The following is a 25,615-nucleotide window of genomic DNA, read 5'->3' on the forward strand; positions in this document are numbered from 1 at the left end:
TCCCTGGTCATTTGTATAGGACTGGAGATCCTTCGAAGTAGCCCGCCCGATGTGTTGACTTTCACCCCTTCCGCCAGGAATCAGGCGGAGGAATGCCCTCGATGAAATCGGATCTCTGGCGTTTCAGGCAGTCCACGTTGGCTTCGGTAACAGGACAGACAGGGATATACATCACACTTGAGTCTCCGATACCGTTGTGGACCTTATCAACGGCGTGAATGTCTAGTGAATAGTCAGTATGAGTTGCAATGGAATTATGGTAGACCAATGTCACTTACTGTCAGAGTGCCAGGCAACATAATCACCAGGTCCAATTTTAGGAACGTGCACCATTGTCTTGTCAAGATCAAGGTGTGGGTGGAGCAATGAGTTCAGCTCTTGCGAGTAACCTGGAGTAGCCCCCTCCGGCTTGCTGGTGGGTGTATCCTGAAGGCCCCAATTGGTGGACTCCAAGAATGTATCCATGGCAATGCGCGGTGAGTTTTCTCCAGGGGGCGTCATGATAGGTTCGAAGAAAGGACGTAGGAGGGTATAGGCAGTCGCCGTCGAGAGGAGAGGGTTCACCAGCAGAGTTCTCTCCTTTGGTCCCGTGTGAGACATACTGAGCCAACCCTGGAACATGCGGAACATAGAGCAAGCGCCAGCTCCATTATAGAGGTCTGCTACCGGGGGACGCGGCAGCTGGCTTCCCAGGGATCATATTCCTCCCAATTACCTTCAAAGATCTTTTGATAGACCGGGCCTAAGCCGTTTCCATTGTCCTCCCAGCGTTCAACGCTGCCACCATCCACATGGGGTCCCAAAGCAAAGCTAGCATCACCAGGTTGCCGAATACGAACCCGATTCGCATAGGTGAGATGATGGGTTTGAGATATCATAGCGTCCGACGCAGACGAATGCCAGTAACTCATCAGGAATCGCTGTGTCTCTAGCATATTCGGATGAGAGCGGGCTCGGAGCTGGGGGTGCGACCTGTATAGTTGCAGTAGAGTTCGAAAACCTGGGGATCGTGGGGTGGGAAGGCTACTTGAATTAGTATGATCTCAATGAAACGGGGGTTCAGAATCACAACCCTTTCGTGTCAGGGTTAGCTTGCACGTAGGCTTCGATCTCATCTTTGTAGCCTCGTGCCTCGGTCTCTGAAATCACGCCGCGAATAACAGCAACACCTCGTTTCTTGAGCTCATCGTGGAAATACTTTGGTGCGACATGTAGATCTTTGAAATCGATACTTGGAATGATACCGAATCCACGCTCCACAATAGCTCCAATTTCGTCTCTCAGCTTGCAAAGTAGACGATCCCAGCTTCTTTTCAATTGGTCTTCATGACCCGCGATCAGTCGCTTTTTTTGATCTGCGAAACGTTCGGGAAGTGGTGGGGCTTTTTGATCGCCGGACAGCGAGACAAAGACGGAGGGGATATCGCCTTCCTTACGATCGGTTGAGGTGGATGTAGAACGGCTGCTAAGGCTAGCGAGATATGTCCTTTTGTAAACAGCGGGACGTGTAAAATGGGTGAGAAGCCCGCTTGTGGGTTTGGAAATGTGCATGACGGGCATCTGATGGTCTTGAAGAAATTATAGGGACGAAGTTCAATAATGCATGGACTATTTTGGTGGACAATCGGTAGACAGTCGATGTACTTGGCACAATCTTGAACAACCAAGAGGTATGCGACCAGCTTTATGTGTTCTATACAGTTTGTTGCCGTCATCTTTGTCTGCATAGAAGCATTGCCCCATATTGCCTAATGGGGGGTGGCCGCTGTCTGGCTGTTCCGGGTAGGATTTCGAAAGCAGACAAGTCCCGATCATACTATATCGTTAGACCACATCCTGATGTTGCGGGATGAGGCACACGATTCATCAGCCCAGTTCGCAGCGATCCGCGACGGTCCGGTGGAAGGTCACAATATATCTCTAGCATTTCCTGTAGCTCGTCTGGAAAAGGGAAGGTAAATTCTAGTGGCCTTCCTCGACAGACCATATTTATTAGCCTTAATATCGACTTCGATGGGCTTTAACACTGTGCCGCTTCGTTCCATACAGCTCGAAGGGTGCCTAGTGAGATGGGACCACTGATATACCAGCAACACGGTTCCGTTGATAGATCTTTTGAAAGACAGTGTTCTATTGTTGGTAGTTCGAGCGCCCAAACGTCTCAAAAAGGTCATAACTTGGGGTTGAAATATGATCAGAATTCGATAGTTCGCCGTATCTAAGCACGTTTATGGAAGAAGTTCAATTGGACATTATATTTGCCGATAGCCCATTGGAACAAGGGTGTGGCACGAATGTCTGATCAACACGCAACTGATCGAGACCATGATCTATGCCACATTCATTTAGTTTGCGTTTATTTCCAGAGTCTAGCAACGATGATCCCACTACGTCAACCTACATCACCCATGTAAGACGTCACAGACGCAGTTTGTGTTCATAGGCTTTATGTGGAGCCCCGGATATATCTAGAAGCGCATCATGTTCACAATTTCCTTGCAACAATAAAAAGGCAAAAATCCCTTAGACATATTTCCAGGCAAGTAAGTGTGACCTGCAGTTGAATCAATGGGATGGGGAAAGCCTTAAAAAAGGATTCGGACGTCGGACAGGCAGAATTTCGTGGTTCAAAAAAAAACCAAAAAAGGTCGTGCCCGGGATCGAACCGGGATCGGCGGAATCAGAATCCGCAGTGATGACCATTACACTACACAACCGTCTTGTTATGTTACCTGATAAGCTTGCGATATAGGAACTAATACAAATCCCAGGGGCTCGGAGATGCTCGGTGTACTCCTTGCCCCGTCTTTAGTAAGGTATTTCAGGCTGTCCCGCAGTAGAATGCGACTAACCACCCAAAAGCCCAGATAGCCACCAAAGCAGCTAGGGATCAACCCTGAATGACCAGACCGATCCCACACAGAAACATTCTCAACTTCCGTCAACATTGGAACCCCGCGATCGACGCCCGTACTGTAAAGCCCGCTCTGGTCATTGCTCAGGCTTCTTCCGTATTCAATAGTTCCAAACCTAGAAAGCATTGAATACCTTACAATAACACCAAGACCCCTCGTATTTTTCCAGATCGGGAACGAAGCGGAACGAAGCAACAAGCAAGTCTACGTTTACGGTTGGTGACCGGGATCCATAATCAAGCCCGCAGCCACTCCCATCTGCAATGCAAATGGACAGACACATACGCCACAAACTCAGTCCTAGAGATCACATCAATGACCCAGATCCCTCCAGCAACTATCGACCACTATCGCAATCCTGACGTTGAAACAAAGGAAGACCTTCTTGCCTAGCTGGGTGGGAGGCCTGAGATATGCATCCCCGTAGGATCCTAAATATCGAATGTCAATTTTAATATCGAATCAGGGATACAACCATGAACCTGTCCCGTTCTAGCTCAAACCCATAGCAAGCCACTGTGGTCATGGGACTTCATGACGGGGTTTCATTGGTGGCCTCCATATTAGATGGACAGGGGTGGCTTTCTTTGACAGGGAGGCTAATGTGTGCTAAAGATTCTGTAATCTCTGAAATGGACGGCCGCGTAACTGGAGTAATTTACACATTACTTTCCTCGGGCACTTACTTCTCTATTAGGTTAGGTGGGGTATTTTATGCACATACATGTATGTGTTTGCGCTTCTAGACACGCGCATGACTTTTCCTTCTTTCTTATTGTTGCTTGGCTTGGCTTGTACATGCACCTCGAATCCCTTGAGCTCCACTCTTGTTAGAGCCTGCTAGGGATAATCCCATGGTCATTTGCAGGACGTTGGAGGTAGCTCTTCGTTTCGCACGACTGAAAACTCTGCGCTGGACGATGTCATTGACCCCTCTCTTGCATTGTACTTTTGTCAGACACGGCTGGAACTGGCATAGAAAGGGCCATCGAAATGTGACCGCACTGAGGTGGACCAGTCAAATGGGCGGATAGGTGCCGACGAGACGGGTGTGGGGGGCTGGTTCGGTACAAATATTATGTTGTATTTTCATGGGTTGGGTGTTTGTTTGTAGGGTTTTTTTTTGTTACTGGATTTGATCTATGCTTTTTCCCATCCACGCTGTCCATCCTGCCAACATGAGATCAAAATACAATCTTGACTCAAGCAGAGAATACAGTAGACGACAGAAGTCGTAGTTGTAGGTCAACTTCAAGCCGGCAGGTCTCTGTGCGTCTGACAGGCGGGAGTGGAAATGAATACAGCTCCTCAATACACGCCTTCTCCAACAAAAGTACCATGGCCGTGTCCAGACCAGCCCGCGGGTGGGCTGCCTCGTGGTAAATACTCGCCCCAGCTTGAACTGATTTCCTAATCAGAAACATGATCTACAAGATTCTTCCTTGCTGCACTGCCGCTTTATGCGAAGCGATGCATGATCTGAACCTATGTGGTGAAGTACCCCACACCTCGAAGCCGCGTACTACCCCCTTAGATTTTGATACTATACCGCATCTTCAGAATGGACGAGAGATTGGATATATTCCGGGGATTTGCTTGGTCTATGCAGATGTAACGAGGTCTCAACCGGGACTCTTTTGATTGAAGATCGCTGCGAAGTAACCATGAACTCCCTCTGATGATTCTGCCGACCTAAACGGTTGGGTAGCCATTGGCTTTAGGCCCGCACGCATAATTGGCCCCCAAGAGCCTGTCACTCCCATCAATGCTGTCAAAACTGCAGGAACTAATCAACGGACCCCATGTCAGACAGCGAATCATCTAGTCTATGAACCGATACATAGACGGAACGGCGCCAAGCGACGTGTCCACGGTCATGCATTTCCCACATCGTGGAGGCTAATCTACAATACTGGGACGAGAAGAGCCAACGAGATGAATCAATGTATATTGTACACTATTATAGGGCGAGGAATGCACGCTTGAACTGTCGGAGATGATGTGGCATGCAGATTGCATGAATTCTCTACGGTCGAGAGTATACACCGACACAAGAGATGTTGGCCAATAACCAAGGTAGAATTTTCCAGGGTAAATACTGGAGGGGCCAACGAATGGGCACCCAGTGATAAAAGCAGATAATAACGCCGTGGCCCATGCCGTTGTGCGCCAGCAATGATGTGCTTGGACAAATGCAGAAACTTGGACAGCTGAATGTAGCTGGTCCAATAGAGAGGACAGACATAATGAGAATTTGACAGATGTGTTCAATGACAGTGGTAGTAAAATTGCACCAGCCGCGAACCGAGGCTTAATCAACGTGCAATGTCCAATTGGAAACAATGGAATCATGGTATCTTTGGGGAAATTCGAAAGGGTTCAACTGATAGCAACGCTTTTGCTAGAAATGCCCTTAACACGCTAAATTTGATAACAGATGGCATGGCACTCCCCTATACTCGGATCCGCGATGATCGGAAAGCAGAGAGGTCGATGGACTCGGCCGATATGGACGAGGCATCGTCGACTTCAATGGTGCCAGGTTCGTCCGTCGAAGAATGCTTATTGGCGAGCGCGGCAATTCTGGCGAGTCGAGCGGCGGTCAGGGTCTGCAGAGGTTTTTCGTTCTCTTTGTCTTCGAGAGGTGCTTGTGCTTCTTGTTGCTTCTTCTCTGCTTCCAGACGTGCCACTTCACTGTCGACCACGTCGATTAGCATCGTGAGCTTCTCTTCCACGCCGTCAAGCTCGGTCCCGCAGTCCCCTGACCGGAGGACTTGGTATGCGGCTGTCTCGCAAAGTCCATGTGCCAATTCCAATTGCTTGTCCACATAGTCGAATGGCGACTCCTTTTGAATGCTGGTAGCAGTTCCAGTGACTCCAACGAGACCGCCTGTGGTCCGCGTGCTGCGAACACAGGACAGTCCGGAGAGGGACGAGGGCGCGCTTCCGGGTTGATTGTTGGTGCCGATGTTGACGGTCTTGTTCAACAGGCCAGCGCGATAAGCTGTCCGTGGCATCAAAGACATCTTCCCTCTCCGGATATTATTCCGAGCGATGCCAATATCGCGAACTACCTCCTCCAGAACTTTCTGAGTGTGGCCGTCGTACTCGATGATCACGTTGTGTCGAGTGCTGACCAGGCCGTGGCGTTCATCGGAGCCGATAGATGATGCTTCATCTGCACTGCGTTTGCGACCAGCTTGCTGGAATGTTTCGGTCGTTTCTTGCACAGTCTTCGACGTCTCAACGGCTTCAGGAATTGGGCCCTGGCGCTGGGCGATCGGGACGAGGTCATGGGTGCGAATGGAGCGAGCGGAGCTATTCTTTCGACGGCGGGGTTTGTATGTGGCATGTCGGCGGTAAGCTTCGGAGTACTCAATGTGTTTGGCGGAGGTATGAGCGGCAAGCTCGGAGACGCGAGTGACCCATGCGGGGAGGTTTGACTGTAGGTGGGAGAATGCTCCCAGGGCATCCATCGCCAAGGCCATGAGCTTTTCAACTTAGGTGAAAGGTGCGACAATTTCCGTAAACCTCCACAACTGTTCGAGTCGAAGGGACGTAGAGCGGGAGATTATAGCTGTGTAGACTGAGTCTTCCGAATATTTCGCTGCGTTCGTGGAATCTTGAGGGTATCGGGGTATTAGAGACGGCGGTACGGGCAGGTTCGTAATATCTGCGATATGATCGTCTCAAGGAGCAAGTCGCGAGAGACACTTAAGAGTATGGGGAGGGGTGGAAGGGAAAGAGATGGGAATGGATTGAGAAAAGAGATGTGATCGTAGCGTTCTGTAATCGTACGGTATGTATCGCTGTCGTCATTTTATGCGGGTGAGCGCTTTTCATACCGTCATTTACGTGTTGAATACGCAGCGACTCGATTGCCCCCAAAACAAGGATATGGAGGCCGCCTGCATGAGTGCGGTCCTTCGGTCTGTACTACTGTCGCAGGAGTAACAGATTGACAAATTCATTGGACTATGAGCTTCACGCATCTGGTTCCTCAAGAAGCGGTGTAGACTATATGATGTGCATCTTTTGACATTGACAGCTGGAATTGCAGGCCAGAAGAGCGGATGCCATTGTCTACGTTTTAACGACCTAAAGATCTACGAGGCAATCCAAACACTCGAGTTCGTGGATAGGAACTGTGTCCTGAAGATCATTCCTCATCCTAAGGGGGTTCACACACATGACGACTCCAGACCGTTGAGCACCTAGGATGAGACAGGGATTGTGTCGCTAACATTGAGATTTGCGACAGGCTAGACAAAGGCATTTGGAAGCCAGGACGGAGCATCAACCCTGACGATGGGAGATGCCTTTCCCAAGATGGACATGACACGTAACGGTCGGCCTCGGGGACTCGGGGATTACGAGGACCCCGTGATCCCCGTGATCTGCATGGAAATACAGAGAGCCCGGTAATACCAGTGCGACTCAGTACTAGTGCCGGGGTCTACAGGATGGGGCGACACGGCTGGGCCCAAGGGCGATCCTGCGAGACGGGCGACCGGGTGAGGCCGTGGATTGGAGTCCGGGTGGCCCCGTCGCTACGATCAAAGCTGATCATTGGTTGATCGGGGGCCATCGCACAGAGGTCGTCAGGGCGGCTTCTGCTTTGGCTTCGTTTTGCGTCGAGAGTGGAGCCCGTGCATCTTATTACATTCTTCTACCCTTGTCTGGAGCATGCAGTGATAGTACTTGCCTCTATGCCGGAGAAGCCAAGCGTCAATGGTATTTATCCATGGCTAGCTATCAAGCCACCTAAGGAGGCGAGCGAACATGTCCGAGGATGCGATCGTGGTGGATGTTACAGAGATGTTTCGAGGCCGAGCTTTGGACAAAAGCACAGACACACATGGCCTTGGCACGTGTATACACGTGATGACCCGAGCCCTCCATGGAATGTCAGGGAGTACGCATGATCACAGAAGAAGAGTCTGAATTCGAGATGATTAGTTCAAGGAATCCCAATGCAGGTACACGATCAATCCAGATGGAACTCAAAGCCAAAGAAACTCCCCTGCACCTGGTGCCGTGATGATGATAAATGACGTGGAAGAATCCGCCGAACTTGCATGCTGTTGATTAAGAGAGATCACTGACCGGAAGTCCACGCGTCAACCCATTCCTGGACAGTGTCTCTGACAGATTGGGCTGACTCCTGCATGGCTTGGTGAGCAGTCACGCTGGCCCGAAACTTGGCCTCGAAAGCATCCAACTTGTGCTGGAGCTCACGGGCGAAGACAGAGTGGACTGACATTGCGATGGAGCCTCGCGTGGAGCCGCCCACTGGTAGTCTTGCTTGCGGCAGTCTTGTACTCTTGAGGTAGGGTGGCCTTGTTGCCCTTTGTGGTAAGGGTGGTCTTTTTGGCAACAGGAAAAGGACTTCTCTTCTTCGCTGAGCCTAAGCGAAGCGGATGATCTTTACACTCTTCCAGCTTGTTGGAATCGATGTGAGAAGAGCTGCAAGCGGTCGCAGAGGTAAGGTTGGATTGCTTGTTCTCAGCTATCTAGACTGAGGTAAGAAAGAAGAATATTGAAGGGGATAATGAGAGAAAAGAAAGTGGAATTATCTCTTACATCAAGTTCACGCCGTGATCGCTTTCGAAGCCTAGTCTTCATGACGAGATCGGAGTCTACATCGAACGAGTGTTCATCTCTTCGATGGGTACAGCGCTTCTTCCTCGACTTGCAGAGCTCACAGGCGCGCGGCCTGTCACTTTGAGGTCGTGGACAACCACTACTAACTGGGAGTGCGATAGATCAGCGAGACTTCCTTGTGTCGCGCGACGATCAGATAGGAAATCATACCTGGCTCAGCATTTGAATTGCTTCCCGGTGACATGATTCTTGCCGTGAGCGAAAGACTTTGCGGTTCAGTGCTGTCGGGAATCTCTGATCGCGATCAGCAGCCTGGCGAGACCGATGTAGGCGAGAGACAAACGCGCATGCGATTAGTCAATCAAACATGTGCGATTGCGCGATCATATTGGACACTCCAGTTCACCTCTACCGAAGGGGTTTTGAGACGTGCCATTAGTGTCTACGCGTGCAAAGCAATACTGCTTCTGGCTTCATAACCGAAAATGACGGCTACTTCGTGTATTTATTTCTATGTGCGGATTGCTCACCGAGAAGGTATCACGGCCATAATTCGGTCTCGACCCAATGGCTCCCAGATTGGTCATTAACCAACGTCCACTTCCATCTCTTGGGGTCCTCCTGATTTGACAAATCCAGCTGCTCAACTTCCTCTGGCATGATAATTACCACCCTGAAATTTCCACGAGCAACAGGATCGTGAAGATCTGTGATTTTCTGTCCTAGACCCAATGCCTGATCATCCGGAACCTTGGACCGCGGTTGTCCAGGGGGCGGAGCTTTGAAAGAACCTGCGACCATGGTAAGAACAAGCAAAACAGGTTGAGTATGTAGGTTTGCCAGCATTGAGATTCAAATCAAACAGTATAGGCGAGATGCATTCAACAATGCATCAAAAGATGTAGGAAAGCAACATACCTCGCATGATAGGAGAGTGGTTCGCAAAATACTTCGTCACAGCCTTCTCCCAAGTCCACTCGGTGGTATTGCCATTGGCATCGCCCTTCATCCTCAAACCCTTCGCAGCTGTCTCTCGGGAAACCTGTTCACCCTCTTCATCCTCACTTGGATTCCCAACCGCATAGGCTCTGCCCTTCACCCGCCACTGAGCCATAACATCCTGCAACCAGAAGAGAGCCTCAATAGCATGCCCTGACTCCTCTAGCTGCCCCAGTTTCTCCATCCGCACGTCAGTAGTGAATGTCATCATGTCACTCTCGTAGACCGACGGGTTACCGCCCCACTCAACCATTTCATCCATCGCTTGTTGGCCTTTTGGATGCAGTTCAAGCTCTGGGAAAAAGCCTCGGTACCCGCATGTGCGTACCCGAGGAACTGGACGACCCTGGGCATCATGACCCACAGTCGCAATCGTGAACTCATAGCCTGGTGTTTCTTCCAGGTGGGAGTCAAGAATATCACGCCATGGGGCGCGTTGAGTGCTTGGTGAGAGCGTCATCCTGGACGTGATTGGACTAGATGCTGGCGCTGGATGATTTCCTGAGCAGACTGTCGTCGCGATGAGGTGATGACTGATTGTATGTAATCTTTTCAAGCTGTTCTTGGGGGTACAAGCAGGCAGCATTTGTAAATCTCATACGTCAAGCTTGTGAGCTAGAAGGTGTCGACTTGGGCGAATTGGCCGGGTACAACCGAATTCTCCTTTTGGAAGACAATATAGAAGCACTCAAGATCTTTACACAGTCCAAAAACGCCCCAAAGCGGATGTGAGCCAGTAGAAAACAAAAGATTCGAAGATTCGGGTCGAAGATGAGAGCAAGAAGTCAAGGTCCGTGGAGATGCAGGTATTGGTGACATCAGCGACATCAGGCCCCGATCAGCCCATGGCACGTGCACGATCTTATCTCCTGAACGCGTCCAGGCTTAATCGGTAATCGGCGTCCAGACACTCACCATAAACATTGACTGCCTCAACATTGAACTCAGTGACAACCCTCTATTCGAGATATATCATCCAGAATCTTCATCAGGTGACGTCATATGGTGTCGGTTTAATCCCCTACATGCCCGTAACCTGGACATGCATCGCTTCGCAAGGGCCTGTGCCAGGCCGATGGCTTTCGGCATTCGTAAAGGACCACCGAGATCGAGAGTTTTCGAGCTGTCAAGAGAATATCCCTTCCAACTATGCGTCATAGCGCCAAAGCGCTACTCTTCCGAAGCCCCTCTTCATCATCAGCTGTATGAGATTCCGCCCAGTCGACTAGAATCAAAGATCCATCCCCTGGGATGGGAAGCCATTCAGTCCCAGACTGAGCCATGGATTGACCAGAACTGGATATTTGCTAGCGAAGAGGAGAAGCAGGGTTTCTTCGCGCTTGGCATGTCCCGTGCATTCAGCCAATTCTTCCCGCTCACCCTCGATGATCGAGTTGAAATGACTTGCAAATTGCATTGCTTAATCTTTTTGATCGATGGTATGTTCTGACTTGCACACGTGTGTTGCGAAATTCCCGACTCATGGTTTCTAGATCAACTGGAAAAGATGGATCTTCTAGAGATGCTGTCCTATAGGAACCGGGTCATGCAGGTTGCCCGAGGACAAACAAAGCCGGACAAAGCAAAACCTTATGAGTGGATGCTATTTGACCTATTCCAGCTCATGAAAAGCACCGATGAGGCACTGGCAAAGGACCTCATCGAAGGATTCTGCGCTCTGCTTCAAGCTCAGACGGCAGAGGATCGCATGTCCGTAAAACACCTTGGACCATACCTTCAGCTCCGGGAAGTTGACGTGGGTAGAACGTGAGTATCTATACATCTCAGTGAATTAGACTTGAGCTAACCAAGTTTGGAGCTTTTACACTGCGCTCATAAGATTTGGCGCGGGTTTGCACCTCCACACAACCGAGCTTTCTCAGACTGCCGCACTTGAAAGCTGCGCCTTCCGCTTCATGGGTGTCCTGAACGACATTTACAGCTGGGACCGTGAATCGAAAGTCTATCAAGCCAACCCGACCGATGGATCTCGCCCTTTCTCCTCCATATACATTCTATCCCAAGAGACCGGTCTGTCATACACAGCCTGCAAGCGGCTAATGTACGCCTATTGTCGTGAACTTGAGATCGTGATCAAGCAATCTAGCGAAGATCTCAAACAAGAACATGGTAGCACCCTACGCCCTGAATTGGAAAAATACACCAAAGGTCTGGAATACCTCATGAGCGGCATCGAGCAATGGAGCCAGTGGACGCCGCGCTATCGGCAATGAAGGGACAAAACACCGACGCTAAAATTGACTTGGAAATTAATATTCACGTGAATTCATCTACCAATGAACTCAACTATCGGTCTCCGCTGATTCCGCTGACTCTTCTCCCTCCTGCTTTTTAGCCTGAATTCCCGTAGCGCCATAGAAGGAAATGAACGCCATCCCGAGGAAGGCTGAAATACACGAGAATACCATCGCCACGATGCCCTTGGTAGTGAAGCCGGCGGGTAACCAAGCGACCTGCTTGTTCTGCCCGGTCAGATCGAGGAAATCCTCCGTGTTGGCAGCCGCGTTACCCTCGTAGGCGACACCGGCCGCTTTGCAGGTATCATACGCGCTGTCTGGAATCGTCATGCGCTCTTGCAACTGTGTCGGAGCTTCGATCATCAGCATTGCCAATCCTTGCGCCAAGTGCCAGTCGATGTGGCAGTGGAAGAACCAGACACCCGGATTATCGGCGACGAAGCGGACAACGAAGTTACCCATTGGGGGCGCGACAAAGGTATCGCGACGGGCTGGGTATTGAGGGTAGGCTTCGTGGTTGGACGCGTTGAAGGTAATACCGTCAGTGGAGTCCGCATAGTCGTAGAAGTGTTCGCCGTATGATGGCTCGCGGTGGAGGAGCTGGAAATTGTGGCCGTGGAGATGGAACGGGTGAGAGCCTCCGTCGCCGTTATTGAGGATGATGTCGACAACTTGGTTGTGTTCTAGGACCATGGGATGCGTGTACTCGCCGTAGATCTCGGCGTTGGTGGAGAGGTTGCCGGATGATAGTACGGTATATAGTGTTGGGACCTTGGGCTTTGTGTAGGAAATATTGTTGAAGAAGGCGTAGCCGGCGCCGTTGTCGAGGTTCGCCATGACGACTGAGAGTTCGATCGTTAAGTCGGCCTCGGGGAGGAGTTTCATTCTATCGTGGGGGACGAGGGTGATGTCGTCGTATGGTACAAGGTCCGAGGCTACATCCACTTTCATCACAGCTTGGAGATGGGCGGCGCTCGCATTGTATTCTAGCCAATTGGTGTGGTTGAGTTGCAGGTCGGACGGAATCGTGTCCATTAGCACCGAATCTGCTACTGTCACGATGGGATAGTTCTTTTCTGTCGAATTCTTCATGGTGACGAGAATTGAATACCGCTGAGCCACAGAAATGTAAAGTGTGTCGGCTTCGGTGGCATCGACATAGACACCATCAATCTCGACAATCTTGAAGGTATGATCCTCGATATAGAAGTACTGAGCAACGAAAGCGCTGACATTGATCAGCCTGATCAAATAGGTTTTCCCTGCCTCCACGGGTAGATTGGTATTCATTGTGTCGTTGACCAAGAATGCTTGGGGAATAGGCTCCGCACCCGTCGGGTTCGCCAGATTGATGAAATGAGGAGTAATGTCCTCCGTCAAGGTGTGATACCAGTCACTCATAGTGAGCACGAACTCCTCATCGTACATATCGTTGAAATACGAGTCGGTGTCATGGACAATCAGTGCTTGTCTGTAGCCATCTGGGTAGCAGGAGTCGGTATGGCAGTGGTACCAATACGTGCCGTTCTGGTTCACAGTGAAGTTGTAGGTAAAAGAAGAGCCCGGCGGAATAGGACACTGGGTGACCATAGAAGGGCCATCCATGTTGTTGGTGCCATTCTGGTACATGCCGTGGAAATGAATCGAGGTGTCCTTATCCCCCAGACCGTTGAACATGTTCACGACGAGCTGGTCACCCTTGTCCACCTCAATGGTAGGCAAGGGCCATTGATTGTTGATACCAACCACCTTGCGATCGGAGAGACCATCAGGGTTGGCAGTCACCCAGGTGACGTTAAAATCATAGGTGACGGTTTTGGCCTGGCAGCTTTGGAAGACGAAAAGCAGCGCCCAGAGACGCACGAACATGCCTTCTACGAGGTTCGCCATGTCCAAAAGGCTTGTTGGAACTGGAACAGAAAAAACAAGGAAGAGAAAGAAGCTAGCTGTCGCTAGAATGGACAGCCTAGAAGAGGACTAGCACTAGGACCAGGACCACGCCCGTTCTCGCAACATCGGCCGAACTTTTTGCGTACCGGGCGATAAGATTATCGATCTTGCGGTGGTCCGCGGTGGGGCTCGTAACAAGTAATAGAAAAATTTCCCACGTAGCTCAGGCCGCTTGGCCTGGTGGGCCCTGGTGGACCTGGCTTTGCTTGTTGCTCCGGGAATCCACGTACCCTAAAGGGCTGGAACACGCGAAATCGCGGGTGCAGATCTGTATGAGATGTTGACAGCCCTGGGAACCCAACGGAAGCAAATTGCGTGGTGTGACCTTCAGATCAGCGCACAAGCACAGGATATTGATTGATTAGCCGAAACTAGTGGTAATCTGATTTTTCAGGATACGTCCATTGGAGGAATGTGGCAGCATCCTTGGAACGTGAACACGAGGAGGGGGCTAGCAACCAATGGATCCCCCAAGGTCGCGCCATGTCGCTACTGTAAGCTTTGCTAAAGAGTGTTGTTGTCTCCACCATAATGTGACCCTTGGAGGACCTTCCTTGTTTGGTCACAAGAAATGCAATGGCTTTGAAAATTACAAGTCTTTCTGTTCTCTTACTTTTTGTTTATTCTAAAATTATTTGTGGCTTTCCGCTTGTGCGAATTCTCTGCTTATGACATCGAACATTATTTCCAATCGTAGATTGACTCCAAATATCGGACCATTTTTTGAACCGTCTATGCCGAAGAGGTGGGCTTGATGACGGTGGAAACACCAGCACCGCTTTCTTTCTCCTTGCTGAAAATGCCTGTTTCAATGGCACCACTTGCTTGGACAGGCACAACCTCGGGCTCAGGCTCCCATTTCTGACGGAAGACAAAGGCCTTGGCGCGTCCTTTGGCATTGGCCACCGTCCTCAGCGCCGGGTCGATATATGGTAGAGGGCCGCGGCGCTCACGAACAAGCATCAATGCGTAACCGATCATGACAGCGAGCCAGTAGAGATTATATGAGATAACAGAACCGTAGGTCGCAGAGTTGGTCCAACCGAGAAGGGCGTTAAAAATACCCCAGCCACCACCGCCGCCCACTTCGGGGTTGCAGCAGTTGACGTGCCAGACACTCTGCTTGATGTTGTAGGAGCCCGGACCAGAGCCGACCTCTGACATATCGCCTCCAACGACCTTGTTCCAGGCATTATTCTGGAAGTACCAGACGCCACGAGACATGAGACCCGCGGCAACCAGGTAGAGGAAGCAGGTCGAAATGATCAGGAAGATCTGCATCGATGTCTCTCGTCCACCCCTGACGAAGAGTTAGTCATGGCCCTCCTTTTCCGCCTAGGTATCAAAAACTTACTTGTAGATGATGTAGCCCACCAGGAAGCCTGCTGCCAGACCACAAAACACAGCAAGAGGGAAGGAAGTGGCTGGGAGGCCCAGACCGACACCACCAATGTAGACGACCGCCTCCAGACCTTCACGTAGAACCGTGATGAAGGGAAGGAAGAACATCACGTACTTCTCCATGTACCTCTTGAGGCGATTTCGGCGCGTTTCGTTGGGATTGGCATCATGCTCCATTGCCTTGGCAAGCTTGATCCGCCACTTGTCCTGGAGCTTGGAAACGCGCAGTAGCGCGGCACCCATGATGGTGATAATCAAGGATGCAATGATACCAAGCACACCTTCCCAGATGTCTTCCGTACTGGAGAATGTATCGGTGCCGAGGCCATAGAACGCACCGATCATGCCTGCGCCAACCGCCACGCAGATCAGTAAACCTAGGCCGCACCCTAGCCATACTTGTTTCACAAGCCTTTTATATGTTCTCCGATCTTCTCCCATGCCCAGAGTCTGCTTCAGGAAGGCCAAAAGGACGGACACAACCACGGTCGTTTCGAGACATTCTCGGAAACAGATGAAAAACACTGCGCGGTCGCATCGGGTCAGCTCAAGTCCGACAGTGATGACGCTAGTATTGAGTGCAATCGCAGTGCACACTTACCCGTGACGGCGAACACATTATTTTGACCCATCTTGAGAGGTTCACCAAAGAGCCTGGGCAGAAGAGAAGGACAGACGAGGTCCTTGGGGAAAAGAGGGACAGGTGATTGATAAGAGCCCGTGCCAACCTTAGAAACGATGTGGTCCGATCAAGTGAAAATTACTAGCGCCGCATCGGTATCTGATCAACGCCCGACGGTGAAAGTGGCTCTCAAGCTTCTCGTGCTATTCCATGGCCCCGTCAAAAACTAATCCACTTCATCGCCCGACTTTTGCCACACAGGGCATCTGACCTCATGCCTCAAATTACGCCAGGATGCCTTCAGGGTCTAAGCTGCAGTAGCTGCAGACTCAGGTCAACCAGCACCGGCTAAGCGCTATGGGCGGCTAAGAAGACCGCAAGAAGAGTGATCATGACATTAGGTTTGATTGCAAAATTACTGCAGTCCCCGCAGCGGAGAAAAGGCCCAATGGAGATCTTGTATGCCAACCAAGGGCCCACAGGGTCACACGTGGAATGCTTTGGAAGGGCTCAAGTCGCTCATAATATAATTCTTCCGCGGCGTGCGCCATTTTCGCAAGTTTTTGAGTTGAGTCGGCGCATGTCTCCCGAAAGAAAATCTTAAGTTTACTGAGATTATCTGATTGATTTGATTGATTTGATGGATATGATTGATACCCTATCGGTTCAACCAACCCGGCCTGATAAACTCTAAACGGCTCGCTGAAAAAAAATACGCGGAAATTGGATTGTATACCACCTAGGCTTTCGGGTCGAGAATTGTCATTTTCCTAGAGTCGAATACTTAGGAAGTAGTCATGACGCAAAGACTTGATCGGCAACCGCGATGGATGGTGTTGTGTTCGGTGTCTCAGGACTTCAAGTTTGTGGCGTTCTATTCGGCCGGCTCGGCAAAATCCTCGAACAGGAATTGAGGTACGCCCGGGCTGGAGTTGCTCAGCGGTTACGCCCATCAGATTACTTTGCTTCCACCGGTCTGGGCATCATTTACTTCTTAGTCATTTCTCAGTGAGGGGATCAAATGGAGAACGATAGCCAAGCCACCGAGCCCAGTAGAGGAGTGTAACGCTCCCCGATAAATCTTCAGGGTCTCGGCTAAAGTCAAGCACTCGTTCTTTACAAGTCTCGACTGTGCCGGCAAATTCCAGACTCAGCGAAGTACTAGCGTTGACAATCGCGGTCACCAGTGAGGCCGCGACATCCCTGATCTTTCTCTCTCACAGTATGCGATAGCATCAAAGTAGCCACCAGGAACGACAAATCACCAAAAGGCAGACAGATGTCAAACCCCAGTGTGTTCAATCGATGGGGGCGATGGCAATGAAGATGTTGGCAAGCGTGAAGGGGCACTGACATAATCATGATCCAGCTAGGACGCAGTCGAACGATAAGGAATCCAGTGACAAAGCCGGTGCAGTCCCGTTTCCTAGAGAGAATGACCTAGATTACACATGTTGGTCGGGACTCTTTGCACCGGGTATATCGCGTATTCTGCCTCCTAAGTGATTTTCATCAATAGTGAAGACGGGCGTTCTCCTCGGATGGCAGACAGAAGCGGAAAAGAAACCCGAACCATTTCCCCTTCCCACCTCTCCCCATATCCTTACCCCCATTCATTCTATTTCCTCGTCTCTTGAGTACATTCAATAGCTATGAAGTCAAAGTCTTTGCTGTTCACTTTCTTCAGTATATCAAATGCCAACTTTCTTCTGAAATCTTTCCGTCCATAGACAAAGTCCGGCCTCATTCCCCGGTATTTGTCGCTCCCTAAGTCGGCTCTCAACCACTGCCACCCTCCCTCCCTCGAAGCCTATTGACTAAGTCTCGACAGAAAATCCGAGAGCCTGATTGATGCGGAGAAATGAGTCCGAGCAAAATATCGCCAGGCATCTCCATGACTACGAAGTACTTCGCAGTAAGCAAGCCAGTTAATTATCAGAATACAAAGAGGGGTCCGAACTGAGAAACTCCGGGTAATCATCATCCGGAGGGCTATCCGGCCCGATAAACAGTCGACGAGTCAACATGACTGGTACGAACAGACAAAATACTAATGTTGCTTCATGATCGAATGAATTCATATAATACCATCTACCACACATAAGAATATCGCAGAACACATGAGCCATCATCCTTCACTTGAGTGGCAAGGTCAGACCACTTCTGTTTTTCCTCTTCCTTGACCTTGAAAAGTGCATTCTTCTCAAAATCCAAAGCAGATGTCTTGACCTGGAATCTGCAATTCGTCAGTACAAGAGGTCTAGCACTGGCTTGTTAGGATTAGACAAAGCATACCTTCTTAGAAATTCTAATTGCATATTTGATACCAGATCTGATACCAGACCGTCGAACTGCGCCAACAGTTGAGCTGTTTCCCTTTTCAAAGCGTTAAAAATCGTCAATCAGCAACTCAATTTTACGGACTTGACTGTTGAAAATACCAGCTAGCGAGTTGGGTGCAGCGATGGCAGCGGCCATGATGGAAGCAGGCCTTTGAACTGGCTATTCATGGACATTACATACTTTCGGCAGTTGTAGACTTTAGACTTGTCGCTCCTTGTATCGGCCAATCTGTCCAAAGCTTTCTGATGGATTTTGCCAACCTCTCGATCCAAACAAAGCTCTATGAGGGTGACCTGTTTAATCCAGCAGTACCACACGGCGGGATCGTCGTATTTGCCCTATGGGACAAGATAAGTAGCTGGAATGACCAGAGTGATTTTGGAAGTTATACCTGCTCTTTTTCCCATATCTCTTGGATTCAAGGGCATGCTGCTCTGCCATTCCAGATCAGCCAGATCGGCATCAAGATATGCAATGGGTGTGTCATATTTTCTGTCCTTGATGTTGAAAGAATAATGCGCATTTGTAGTGTCGACAAGTGTTTTGTTCGCTTTGATTTCTGTAAAGAACTGTACTGATGTTAGTAGAACTCTCAGAAAGGACGTACAGAGAGCACTATAAAAATTGTGAATCATTACGAAAACAGTCCCGATAAAGGGAGGAAGGGAGGAAGGAAGGAAGGAAGGAGGGAAGGAAGGAAGAGAGTTCCTTGCATAGATCCTGTCACTGTCTACATTGCTTGAAAATATAGTGGCTAATTAGCTGGTGATCAGGTTTATCTGTTGGCGGGTAGACTGAGGACTTGGGCTAAAACTCGAGGGCGGCTGTAAATCTATGTATAGAAGATAAAGTCATTTCGCTCAAGATTCAGCTCAACATCGTCTGATTCTTTGAGCCTTTGAAAGAACGAACTCCGCATGGTTCATAGTCACGTTGTTCCTTCCCGTACCACGCTCACATGGATGCGCGCAGTCAGCGCGCAAGCCCCTGCATTCCGCAATTACCAATGAATAGTAAAACGCCGCCGTAGTACTATTCGCTATCCTATTAATTGAGCATTAGTCACAATAATTCTCTGATTTATATCACTTATATTCTGCTAGTTCCCCTTTCGAATTCTCGCCAGATTCGACGCAATTTGTTGCCTTATAAGATCGTTTCAGGCCCTCCTAGAACATATGAGCTTCTTGATAGGGTGAAGATAAGGGAGTGATATGGTTTGTGATAGGGGGGTTTTCCACTACCAGAGTACAAAAGCAATGTGATATGCCATCCGACTCCACCTACACAGGAGAACACTTGAAAAGTTCTCTAAAAATTCTGGTTGTTTAATTGAGCTTCGTTGACCTCCCTCTGTTTCTAATGACATGGAGATTATCTTATCAGATCGGGGTTTGGCTCTCATGCCTTCCGCACATTTCAATTGAATCCCATTAGTCTTGAGCTTCAGTGCAATAGGTACTTTTGACATCCGTCGCGAATGTGATAAGCAATGTCTTGGATATAAAAGACTATTTTCTCTTGGCAGGGGCTCATTGTTTTAAGGAACTCGACCCTTTTCCAGAAGTCGGTGAAACCAGCACGAGCCGTTTCTCCACACCCTCGCCTTCATGGCGACCGGTGAAGAATGACACCATTGAGCCCTCGTTGCCGTGCCGTTACAGGATCGGCGCTAACGTGCTGAAGCAATAGACGTAACGGAACTCGGCAATGATTCAGGGTCAGAGCAAAAGGAAAGCGACCGGCGCACCCTTCCGCTCCCTTCCGCTCGGTTACATCATGAAACATGAAACGCACCAAAGCAAAAGGACCTTGACGAAAAATGGTGTATCCGTCGACGGTATCACATGGCTCACTCATGTGCTTCTACTTCAGCGGTATCTTTGCGTGAAGGTTCTCTGATCAGACGTAGAAGGCGCAAAAATACTCGTTGAAGGCATTGAGGCGTAGCTTCCATTTGGATCGTTGTTTGAAAGATCCTCGGAGCATATGCTGATAAAGATTTTCCCGTTGCTTTGTAAAAAGTCTTGGTGCGATGTCGGATCCATCTCAGATTGACCATTGATGCACCTTGTTGACTATCCTCACATCATATGTGGATCTTGGAGATCAGTAATCTGCTCGAAAAGGCTAAAGGTGAGTGCTGACAGATCCATTAGTGATGGCCGAGGGAATCCTCCCTGACGTGATGAGGGAGTGGAGTACCACTATCACATTCCTGAAAGGTTTCTTGTGTGTCACCAGAGATAATGTATAAATATGATGGCCCTGCTTCGGGGGCCTTGAAGAGACAGTAGAACACTCCTGTTCTCACTCCTATTCATATATTCGATATGCGCAGTTTCGCAGGTCTTGCGTTGCTTCCTTTGGCAGCCGCCATTCCCTATCATACCCACAGAACCGAGCCGACCTATGACTACATCGTTATCGGAGGTGGTACAAGTGGTTTGGTAGTCGCTAACCGTCTTTCAGAGGACAACAAAACCACGGTCCTCATCATCGAGGCTGGGGGCTCAGTGTACAATAACCCCAACGTTACTGACACGGCTGGATATGGGAATGCATTTGGTACCGATATTGACTGGGCCTACCGGACTGTGGACCAGGAATATGCTGGGAACCACCCACAGACCCTTCGAGCCGGAAAAGCGCTTGGGGGAACATCTACCATCAATGGCATGGCATATCTTCGGGCACAGGCTGCCCAAATCGATGCTTGGGAGACGGTTGGTAATGAGGGCTGGAATTGGAAGAACCTGTTCCATTATTACCGCAAGGGAGAGCAGTTCCAAGGCGACAACTTTCCATGGCTTGAAGGTTCCGGCGTTGCGTATGATCCTGCCTTCCACGGATTTGACGGTCCTCTGAAGGTTGGCTGGTCCGAATCACAGTTGAACGATGGTCTTGCGCAGACTTTGAACACGACGTATCAGAACATGCCCGTTCCTGTGCCGTACAATATTGATCCGAACGGTGGCCAAATGGTCGGTTTCTCTCTTTATCCCAAGACGGTTGATTCGAAGATGAACATCCGTGAAGACGCGGCTCGCGCCTACTACTACCCTTATAAGACTCGAGCCAACCTTCACGTCTGGCTCAACACCAATGCCAACAAGATCACTTGGAAGACGGGCGACGAGGCCATTGCTGATGGTGTCGAGGTTACCCTGGCGAATGGCACTACCACGGTTGTCAAGGCTTCCCGGGAGGTTATTCTCGCTGCAGGTGCCTTGAAGTCCCCTGCTTTGCTTGAGCTATCCGGCGTCGGAAACTCAGAGTAAGTGTCTTTCCCCTTCAGCACAAATACAGAATTCAACCTGATCATCTCCAGCGTTCTCTCCAAGTATGGCATCGACACCAAAGTGAACCTCCCGACAGTTGGCGAGAACCTCCAAGATCAAATGAACAACGGCCTGGCATTCGACGCTAAATCAAGTTACTCTGGGGTTGCAGACTATGTTGCATACCCCTTCGTGAGCCAGCTCTTCCCCAATGCTACGGCTGTCGGTGCTCAGCTTCTCAAGGAGCTCCCAGCCTACGCTGCTCAGGTGGTGTCCGCCAACGGAAACGTGACAAAGGTTGCCGACATTGAGCGCTTCTTCAAGATCCAGTGGGACTTGATCTTCAAATCGCGCATTCCTATCGCCGAGATCCTGCTCGAGCCTTTTGGAGCCACTCTCGACACCGAGTACTGGGGTTCTGTCCCCTTCTCCCGTGGAAATGTCCACATCTCATCCGCTGACCCGACCGACCCACCCGTCATCGACCCCAAGTACTTCATGCTCGATTTCGATCTACACGCTCAGGTCCAGGCTGCTCGTTTCATTCGTCAACTATTCAAGACCGAGCCGTTCGCTGCTTTGGCTGGTGCTGAGACTAAGCCTGGTATTTCTACTGTTCCGGCAATGGCTGATGACCAGGGATGGTCATCTTTCATTAAGAACAACTGTATGTGATGGTTTCCGCAATACAATGGACGTCTATGCTAATGAACCACTAGACCGATCGAACTTCCATCCCATCAGCACGGCCGCTATGATGCCAAAGGACATTGGTGGTGTCGTTGACACCTCGCTGAAGGTCTACGGCACCTCGAATATCCGCGTTGTGGATGCCTCTGTGATTCCCTTCCAAGTTTGCGGGCATCTGCAGAGCACAGTATACGCTATCGCTGAGCGAGCGGCCGATATTATCAAGGGCAAGATCTAGACGACCAGTTTCTACTGAGTAGTCTTGGAGAATATGTAATGTGGGTGTAGCGGGATTCATGCAAATCACTAAATCAAACAAGCTATTGAATATCGATCGAATCTCCGATTTTGAGTGTCCGTAACCAATCTTTTGGAACCACGAGACATTGCATCTTATACAGTCTGAAGGCAGACTCCATAAAGCCCATTATGCTTGTCATTTACCATGGGTGGCTTCACAATGCACCCTCAGATCGAAGACAAGAGCTAATCGTATGAAGTAGCAGACAGAAAGGTTGATTCAATGCGTATGCCCTAAACAACAATACGATCTCAGTGTGGCTGATGTGGCTGCGATTGGCAACCAAATTTCGCCTCCTCCGAATTTGGCAACGGCGAAATCTCTTTATGCCGAGCCAGTTGACCGAACCTCAAGCGTCAGAAAATTGTTTCCGCGACAGCGCAATATATAAGAATAACCAAAAAATAGAGACTTTTCTTTCACATTGTTTCCTGTTTCAACGGCTCTCAGGATGGCGCTCACGTACACGACAATCCCACTTCAAGTAGAAGGCGTGAACCTCAACCTCTCCACAATCCACAAACTCAATGCCAACCCTCCAATCCTGTTTCTGCATGGTTTCGGTTCCTGCAAGGAAGATTTGGCCGACATAGTTCTAAACCCTGCATTGAAGAATTATGGATATCTCGCTTTTGACGCCCCGGGCTGCGGACACTCCCAAAGTGACGACCTTGCCACCACAGATATCTCTTTTCTCGTCGCGACAGCATCTGCAGTTCTTTCGCACTTCCAAATCACCAAATTTCACCTGATGGGTCACTCTATGGGCGGACTTACCGCGCTACTTCTTGCCCACAAGTATCCTGACCGAGTCTTGAGCTTCGTGGACATCAAAGGCAATCTTGCGCCAGAGGACTGCTTCCTAAGCCGGCAAATCTTCAACTTCCCTTCCGATCACCCAGAGGACTTCCTCGATACATTTATCATTCGTACTCGGGAGACAAAATCCTTTGCCAGCCCCCTATATGCTAGTATCTTACGCGCGCGGGTACAAGCTGGCGCTGTGCGTCCAATCTTTGAGTCTATGGTGCGACTATCGGATAATGAGGACCTGCTCGGAATGTTTTTGGGACTGGAATGTCCTAAGATTGTTCATGTTTGGGGAGGAGAACAGCGGGCTGTCGTACTTAGGGCGCCTAGAAAAGGAATGGTGTGGAATTGGCGGAGATTCTGCAAAGTGGCCATTTCCCTATGTATTCCAACCCAGTCGAGATGTGGCGGCGAATTGCAGTATTTTTGAACAGAATAAGTTGAGTGAAGTTTTGCAATAGAAGTCATGCGAAATAGAGATAGAAAATTTTGTTCATAGCCAAAATGTCATACGCTCATTGTTCGAAGTTCACCCTGCATAAAATCTCATTCTTTTCTAAAATGCACCATGTCACATAACCTTTATTGGAATCACCTGAGAATTTCGTTCGTCTATGTAGCCCCAAATGGTCTTATTTCAGTCTCAACTCCACTAAACGCACGCCTTGTGCAGATGCAAATCAAAGATAGGCACTGAGGGACACCTTAAAATGTACCATAGATGAAAATCTCTCATTGTTAACTAGTGATTTGACTCTCGGACCCTTGATGAAGAATAAACTAATCTTCGTTCGTTTATTTGCATGCTATAAAGTCTCGAGCGAGATGATCATTGTGCGTCTGTTGCACCACGGTAGCTGCGCATCTAGGACTTTGTGACTTCGCCAATAGCATGTGCCACGTATTGGACATTGCCCTCATTCAATCCACACAAGCTCAACCGACCTGACGGCAACAAATAGACGTGGAAGTCGCTTCTGAGCCGAGAAACTTGCTCCTTTGTTAGCCCTGCATAGCTGAACATTCCGATCTGCGTCTCGACATGTGCCCAGTCATGCTGCGTCTCTTTCTCCAGCCTCTGCCTCAGCTCACGTCTCATGCTCCGGATCCGCGAGCTCATCGTTTCCAAATCCGATATCCACTGAGCTCTCAGATCCTGATCCAAAAGGATCGTTTCAACAATGCTTGCGCCAAATCGCGGCGGATTGGAATACTCTGCCCGCGCAATCGCCACTAACTCACTACGTGTGCCCTGAACCGAAAGATGAGGCGGTACGACCAGGTGCAAAGCACCAATACGCTCACCGTACGGCCCAAAATTCTTCGAGAATGACTGTGACACACAGCCCTGGATGTGTATCGAATGCAAGGACATTCTCCGTGAAAAGGCGAATCGCCCAGGCATCACCTTCGAGATCGCCAGTCGCGAAGCCTTGATAAGCACTGTCGAAGACGACAAACAGCTTCTTTCGTCGGACTAGGTCAGCGACTTGCACCCACTGTGACTTTGACAAGTCCACTCCGGTGGGATTGCGCGCGCAAGCTTGCAGGATGACGACTTCGTTGGGCTCAGCATGATCGAGGGCATTCAGCATTCCGACGATATCAATCTTCTTTGTGGCAGAGCAGTAGTATGGATATTCGGCAACTTTCACTCCAGCTGTTTCCCAGATGGTCTTGTGATTGATCCATGTTGGGGCGGGGATCAGAACACGGTTTGGGCGAAGGCGGCGAGCCAAGAATGTGGCTGCGAGGTGGTTTGCACCTGTACCGGACACCGTTTGAATTGATGCGCAATTATCTTCAAGGCGGGATGCGACAGGCCCGAAGAGGAGATCCTTTGCCAAGTTGATGAAGGATGGTGAGCCTGCTATGCCTAAGTATTCGTGAGTGGCTTCCCTGAGGTGCTCTTTTGCCTAGACTAGCCGTCAATTGCTGAATTCCATTGCAAGTTTTTTTTTTTGAAATACCTTTTCGACGGTAGGCAAGACCCAAGGCTTTCCATTTTCTTCGCGATATGCCCCGGCAATCAAAGATACTTTACATGGGTGAGGGTCTGCCTCAAAGTCGGCCATGAGACCGAACGCAGTGTCAGCGGGGGCGATCGAGAGGTCAAGATATTAGTTACCCATCTTTGAAATTGGCCTACAAGATGATACCCAATCACCTTCGCGTAGACGGCTCTGACAAAAGCTGAGTCGTGGGTCAAGAAAGAAATAAGGCAGTATAAAAAAGGCACAGAGGATTATATATCAACGAAATGAAAATCTCGATGTGGAATAATTGCCTGCCGCCACGTACTTGAGCAAGAATCGTGAATCCTGAGCGGCCATGGCATAGTCATTAGTCGCGAACTTATTCGGCTTGGGTTGGGGTATCAGCGAATGAGCTTTCCTCGTTGATCAGTTTTGCCGAGCGATTGACAAGACGAAATGTTCATA

At 49.6% G+C, this 25,615-nt stretch overlaps 11 protein-coding genes across 11 annotated transcripts; 3 read left to right on the forward strand and 8 right to left on the reverse strand.

The window, feature by feature from the left end:
- Positions 1 to 61: 61 nt before the first annotated feature.
- N7477_005869 (DUF1479-domain-containing protein) lies at positions 62 to 935 on the reverse strand (the record flags this gene model as incomplete). Its single annotated transcript, XM_056967532.1, has 3 exons — positions 62 to 222; positions 279 to 659; positions 716 to 935. The coding sequence occupies 3 exons, from the start codon at positions 933 to 935 to the stop codon at positions 62 to 64; spliced, it is 762 nt and encodes a 253-aa protein (XP_056822286.1).
- Positions 936 to 1,065: 130 nt separating this feature from the next.
- On the reverse strand, positions 1,066 to 1,551 carry N7477_005870 (uncharacterized protein; the record flags this gene model as incomplete). The annotated part of the gene is made up of 1 exon (XM_056967533.1): positions 1,066 to 1,551. One exon carries the CDS (start codon positions 1,549 to 1,551, stop codon positions 1,066 to 1,068), a length of 486 nt encoding a protein of 161 aa, XP_056822287.1.
- Positions 1,552 to 5,368: 3,817 nt separating this feature from the next.
- Positions 5,369 to 6,403, reverse strand: N7477_005871 (uncharacterized protein; the record flags this gene model as incomplete). Its single annotated transcript, XM_056967534.1, has 1 exon — positions 5,369 to 6,403. The coding sequence occupies one exon, from the start codon at positions 6,401 to 6,403 to the stop codon at positions 5,369 to 5,371; it is 1,035 nt and encodes a 344-aa protein (XP_056822288.1).
- A 2,656-nt stretch (positions 6,404 to 9,059) lies between these two features.
- On the reverse strand, positions 9,060 to 10,104 carry N7477_005872 (uncharacterized protein; the record flags this gene model as incomplete). The annotated part of the gene is made up of 2 exons (XM_056967535.1): positions 9,060 to 9,310; positions 9,438 to 10,104. 2 exons carry the CDS (start codon positions 10,102 to 10,104, stop codon positions 9,060 to 9,062), a joined length of 918 nt encoding a protein of 305 aa, XP_056822289.1.
- A 456-nt stretch (positions 10,105 to 10,560) lies between these two features.
- N7477_005873 (uncharacterized protein) lies at positions 10,561 to 11,752 on the forward strand (the record flags this gene model as incomplete). The annotated part of the gene is made up of 3 exons (XM_056967536.1): positions 10,561 to 10,957; positions 11,012 to 11,285; positions 11,338 to 11,752. The coding sequence occupies 3 exons, from the start codon at positions 10,561 to 10,563 to the stop codon at positions 11,750 to 11,752; spliced, it is 1,086 nt and encodes a 361-aa protein (XP_056822290.1).
- A 69-nt stretch (positions 11,753 to 11,821) lies between these two features.
- On the reverse strand, positions 11,822 to 13,666 carry fetC (putative ferrooxidoreductase Fet3; the record flags this gene model as incomplete). The annotated part of the gene is made up of 1 exon (XM_056967537.1): positions 11,822 to 13,666. One exon carries the CDS (start codon positions 13,664 to 13,666, stop codon positions 11,822 to 11,824), a length of 1,845 nt encoding a protein of 614 aa, XP_056822291.1.
- A 792-nt stretch (positions 13,667 to 14,458) lies between these two features.
- Positions 14,459 to 15,759, reverse strand: N7477_005875 (FTR1 family protein; the record flags this gene model as incomplete). The annotated part of the gene is made up of 3 exons (XM_056967538.1): positions 14,459 to 15,026; positions 15,081 to 15,651; positions 15,729 to 15,759. 3 exons carry the CDS (start codon positions 15,757 to 15,759, stop codon positions 14,459 to 14,461), a joined length of 1,170 nt encoding a protein of 389 aa, XP_056822292.1.
- A 2,081-nt stretch (positions 15,760 to 17,840) lies between these two features.
- N7477_005876 (uncharacterized protein) lies at positions 17,841 to 18,227 on the reverse strand (the record flags this gene model as incomplete). The annotated part of the gene is made up of 2 exons (XM_056967539.1): positions 17,841 to 17,978; positions 18,174 to 18,227. 2 exons carry the CDS (start codon positions 18,225 to 18,227, stop codon positions 17,841 to 17,843), a joined length of 192 nt encoding a protein of 63 aa, XP_056822293.1.
- A 2,198-nt stretch (positions 18,228 to 20,425) lies between these two features.
- Positions 20,426 to 22,301, forward strand: N7477_005877 (GMC family oxidoreductase; the record flags this gene model as incomplete). Its single annotated transcript, XM_056967540.1, has 3 exons — positions 20,426 to 21,369; positions 21,424 to 22,040; positions 22,093 to 22,301. 3 exons carry the CDS (start codon positions 20,426 to 20,428, stop codon positions 22,299 to 22,301), a joined length of 1,770 nt encoding a protein of 589 aa, XP_056822294.1.
- A 514-nt stretch (positions 22,302 to 22,815) lies between these two features.
- N7477_005878 (alpha/beta fold hydrolase) lies at positions 22,816 to 23,604 on the forward strand (the record flags this gene model as incomplete). The annotated part of the gene is made up of 1 exon (XM_056967541.1): positions 22,816 to 23,604. The coding sequence occupies one exon, from the start codon at positions 22,816 to 22,818 to the stop codon at positions 23,602 to 23,604; it is 789 nt and encodes a 262-aa protein (XP_056822295.1).
- A 435-nt stretch (positions 23,605 to 24,039) lies between these two features.
- Positions 24,040 to 25,249, reverse strand: N7477_005879 (uncharacterized protein; the record flags this gene model as incomplete). The annotated part of the gene is made up of 3 exons (XM_056967542.1): positions 24,040 to 24,415; positions 24,480 to 25,090; positions 25,145 to 25,249. 3 exons carry the CDS (start codon positions 25,247 to 25,249, stop codon positions 24,040 to 24,042), a joined length of 1,092 nt encoding a protein of 363 aa, XP_056822296.1.
- Between the last annotated feature and the right edge of the window lie 366 nt (positions 25,250 to 25,615).

Source organism: Penicillium maclennaniae, assembly GCF_028827695.1.
Source record: "Penicillium maclennaniae strain IBT 15551 chromosome Unknown utg000005l:1.0-2652337.0:1.0-2654196.0, whole genome shotgun sequence".
NCBI lineage: Eukaryota > Fungi > Ascomycota > Eurotiomycetes > Eurotiales > Aspergillaceae > Penicillium > Penicillium maclennaniae.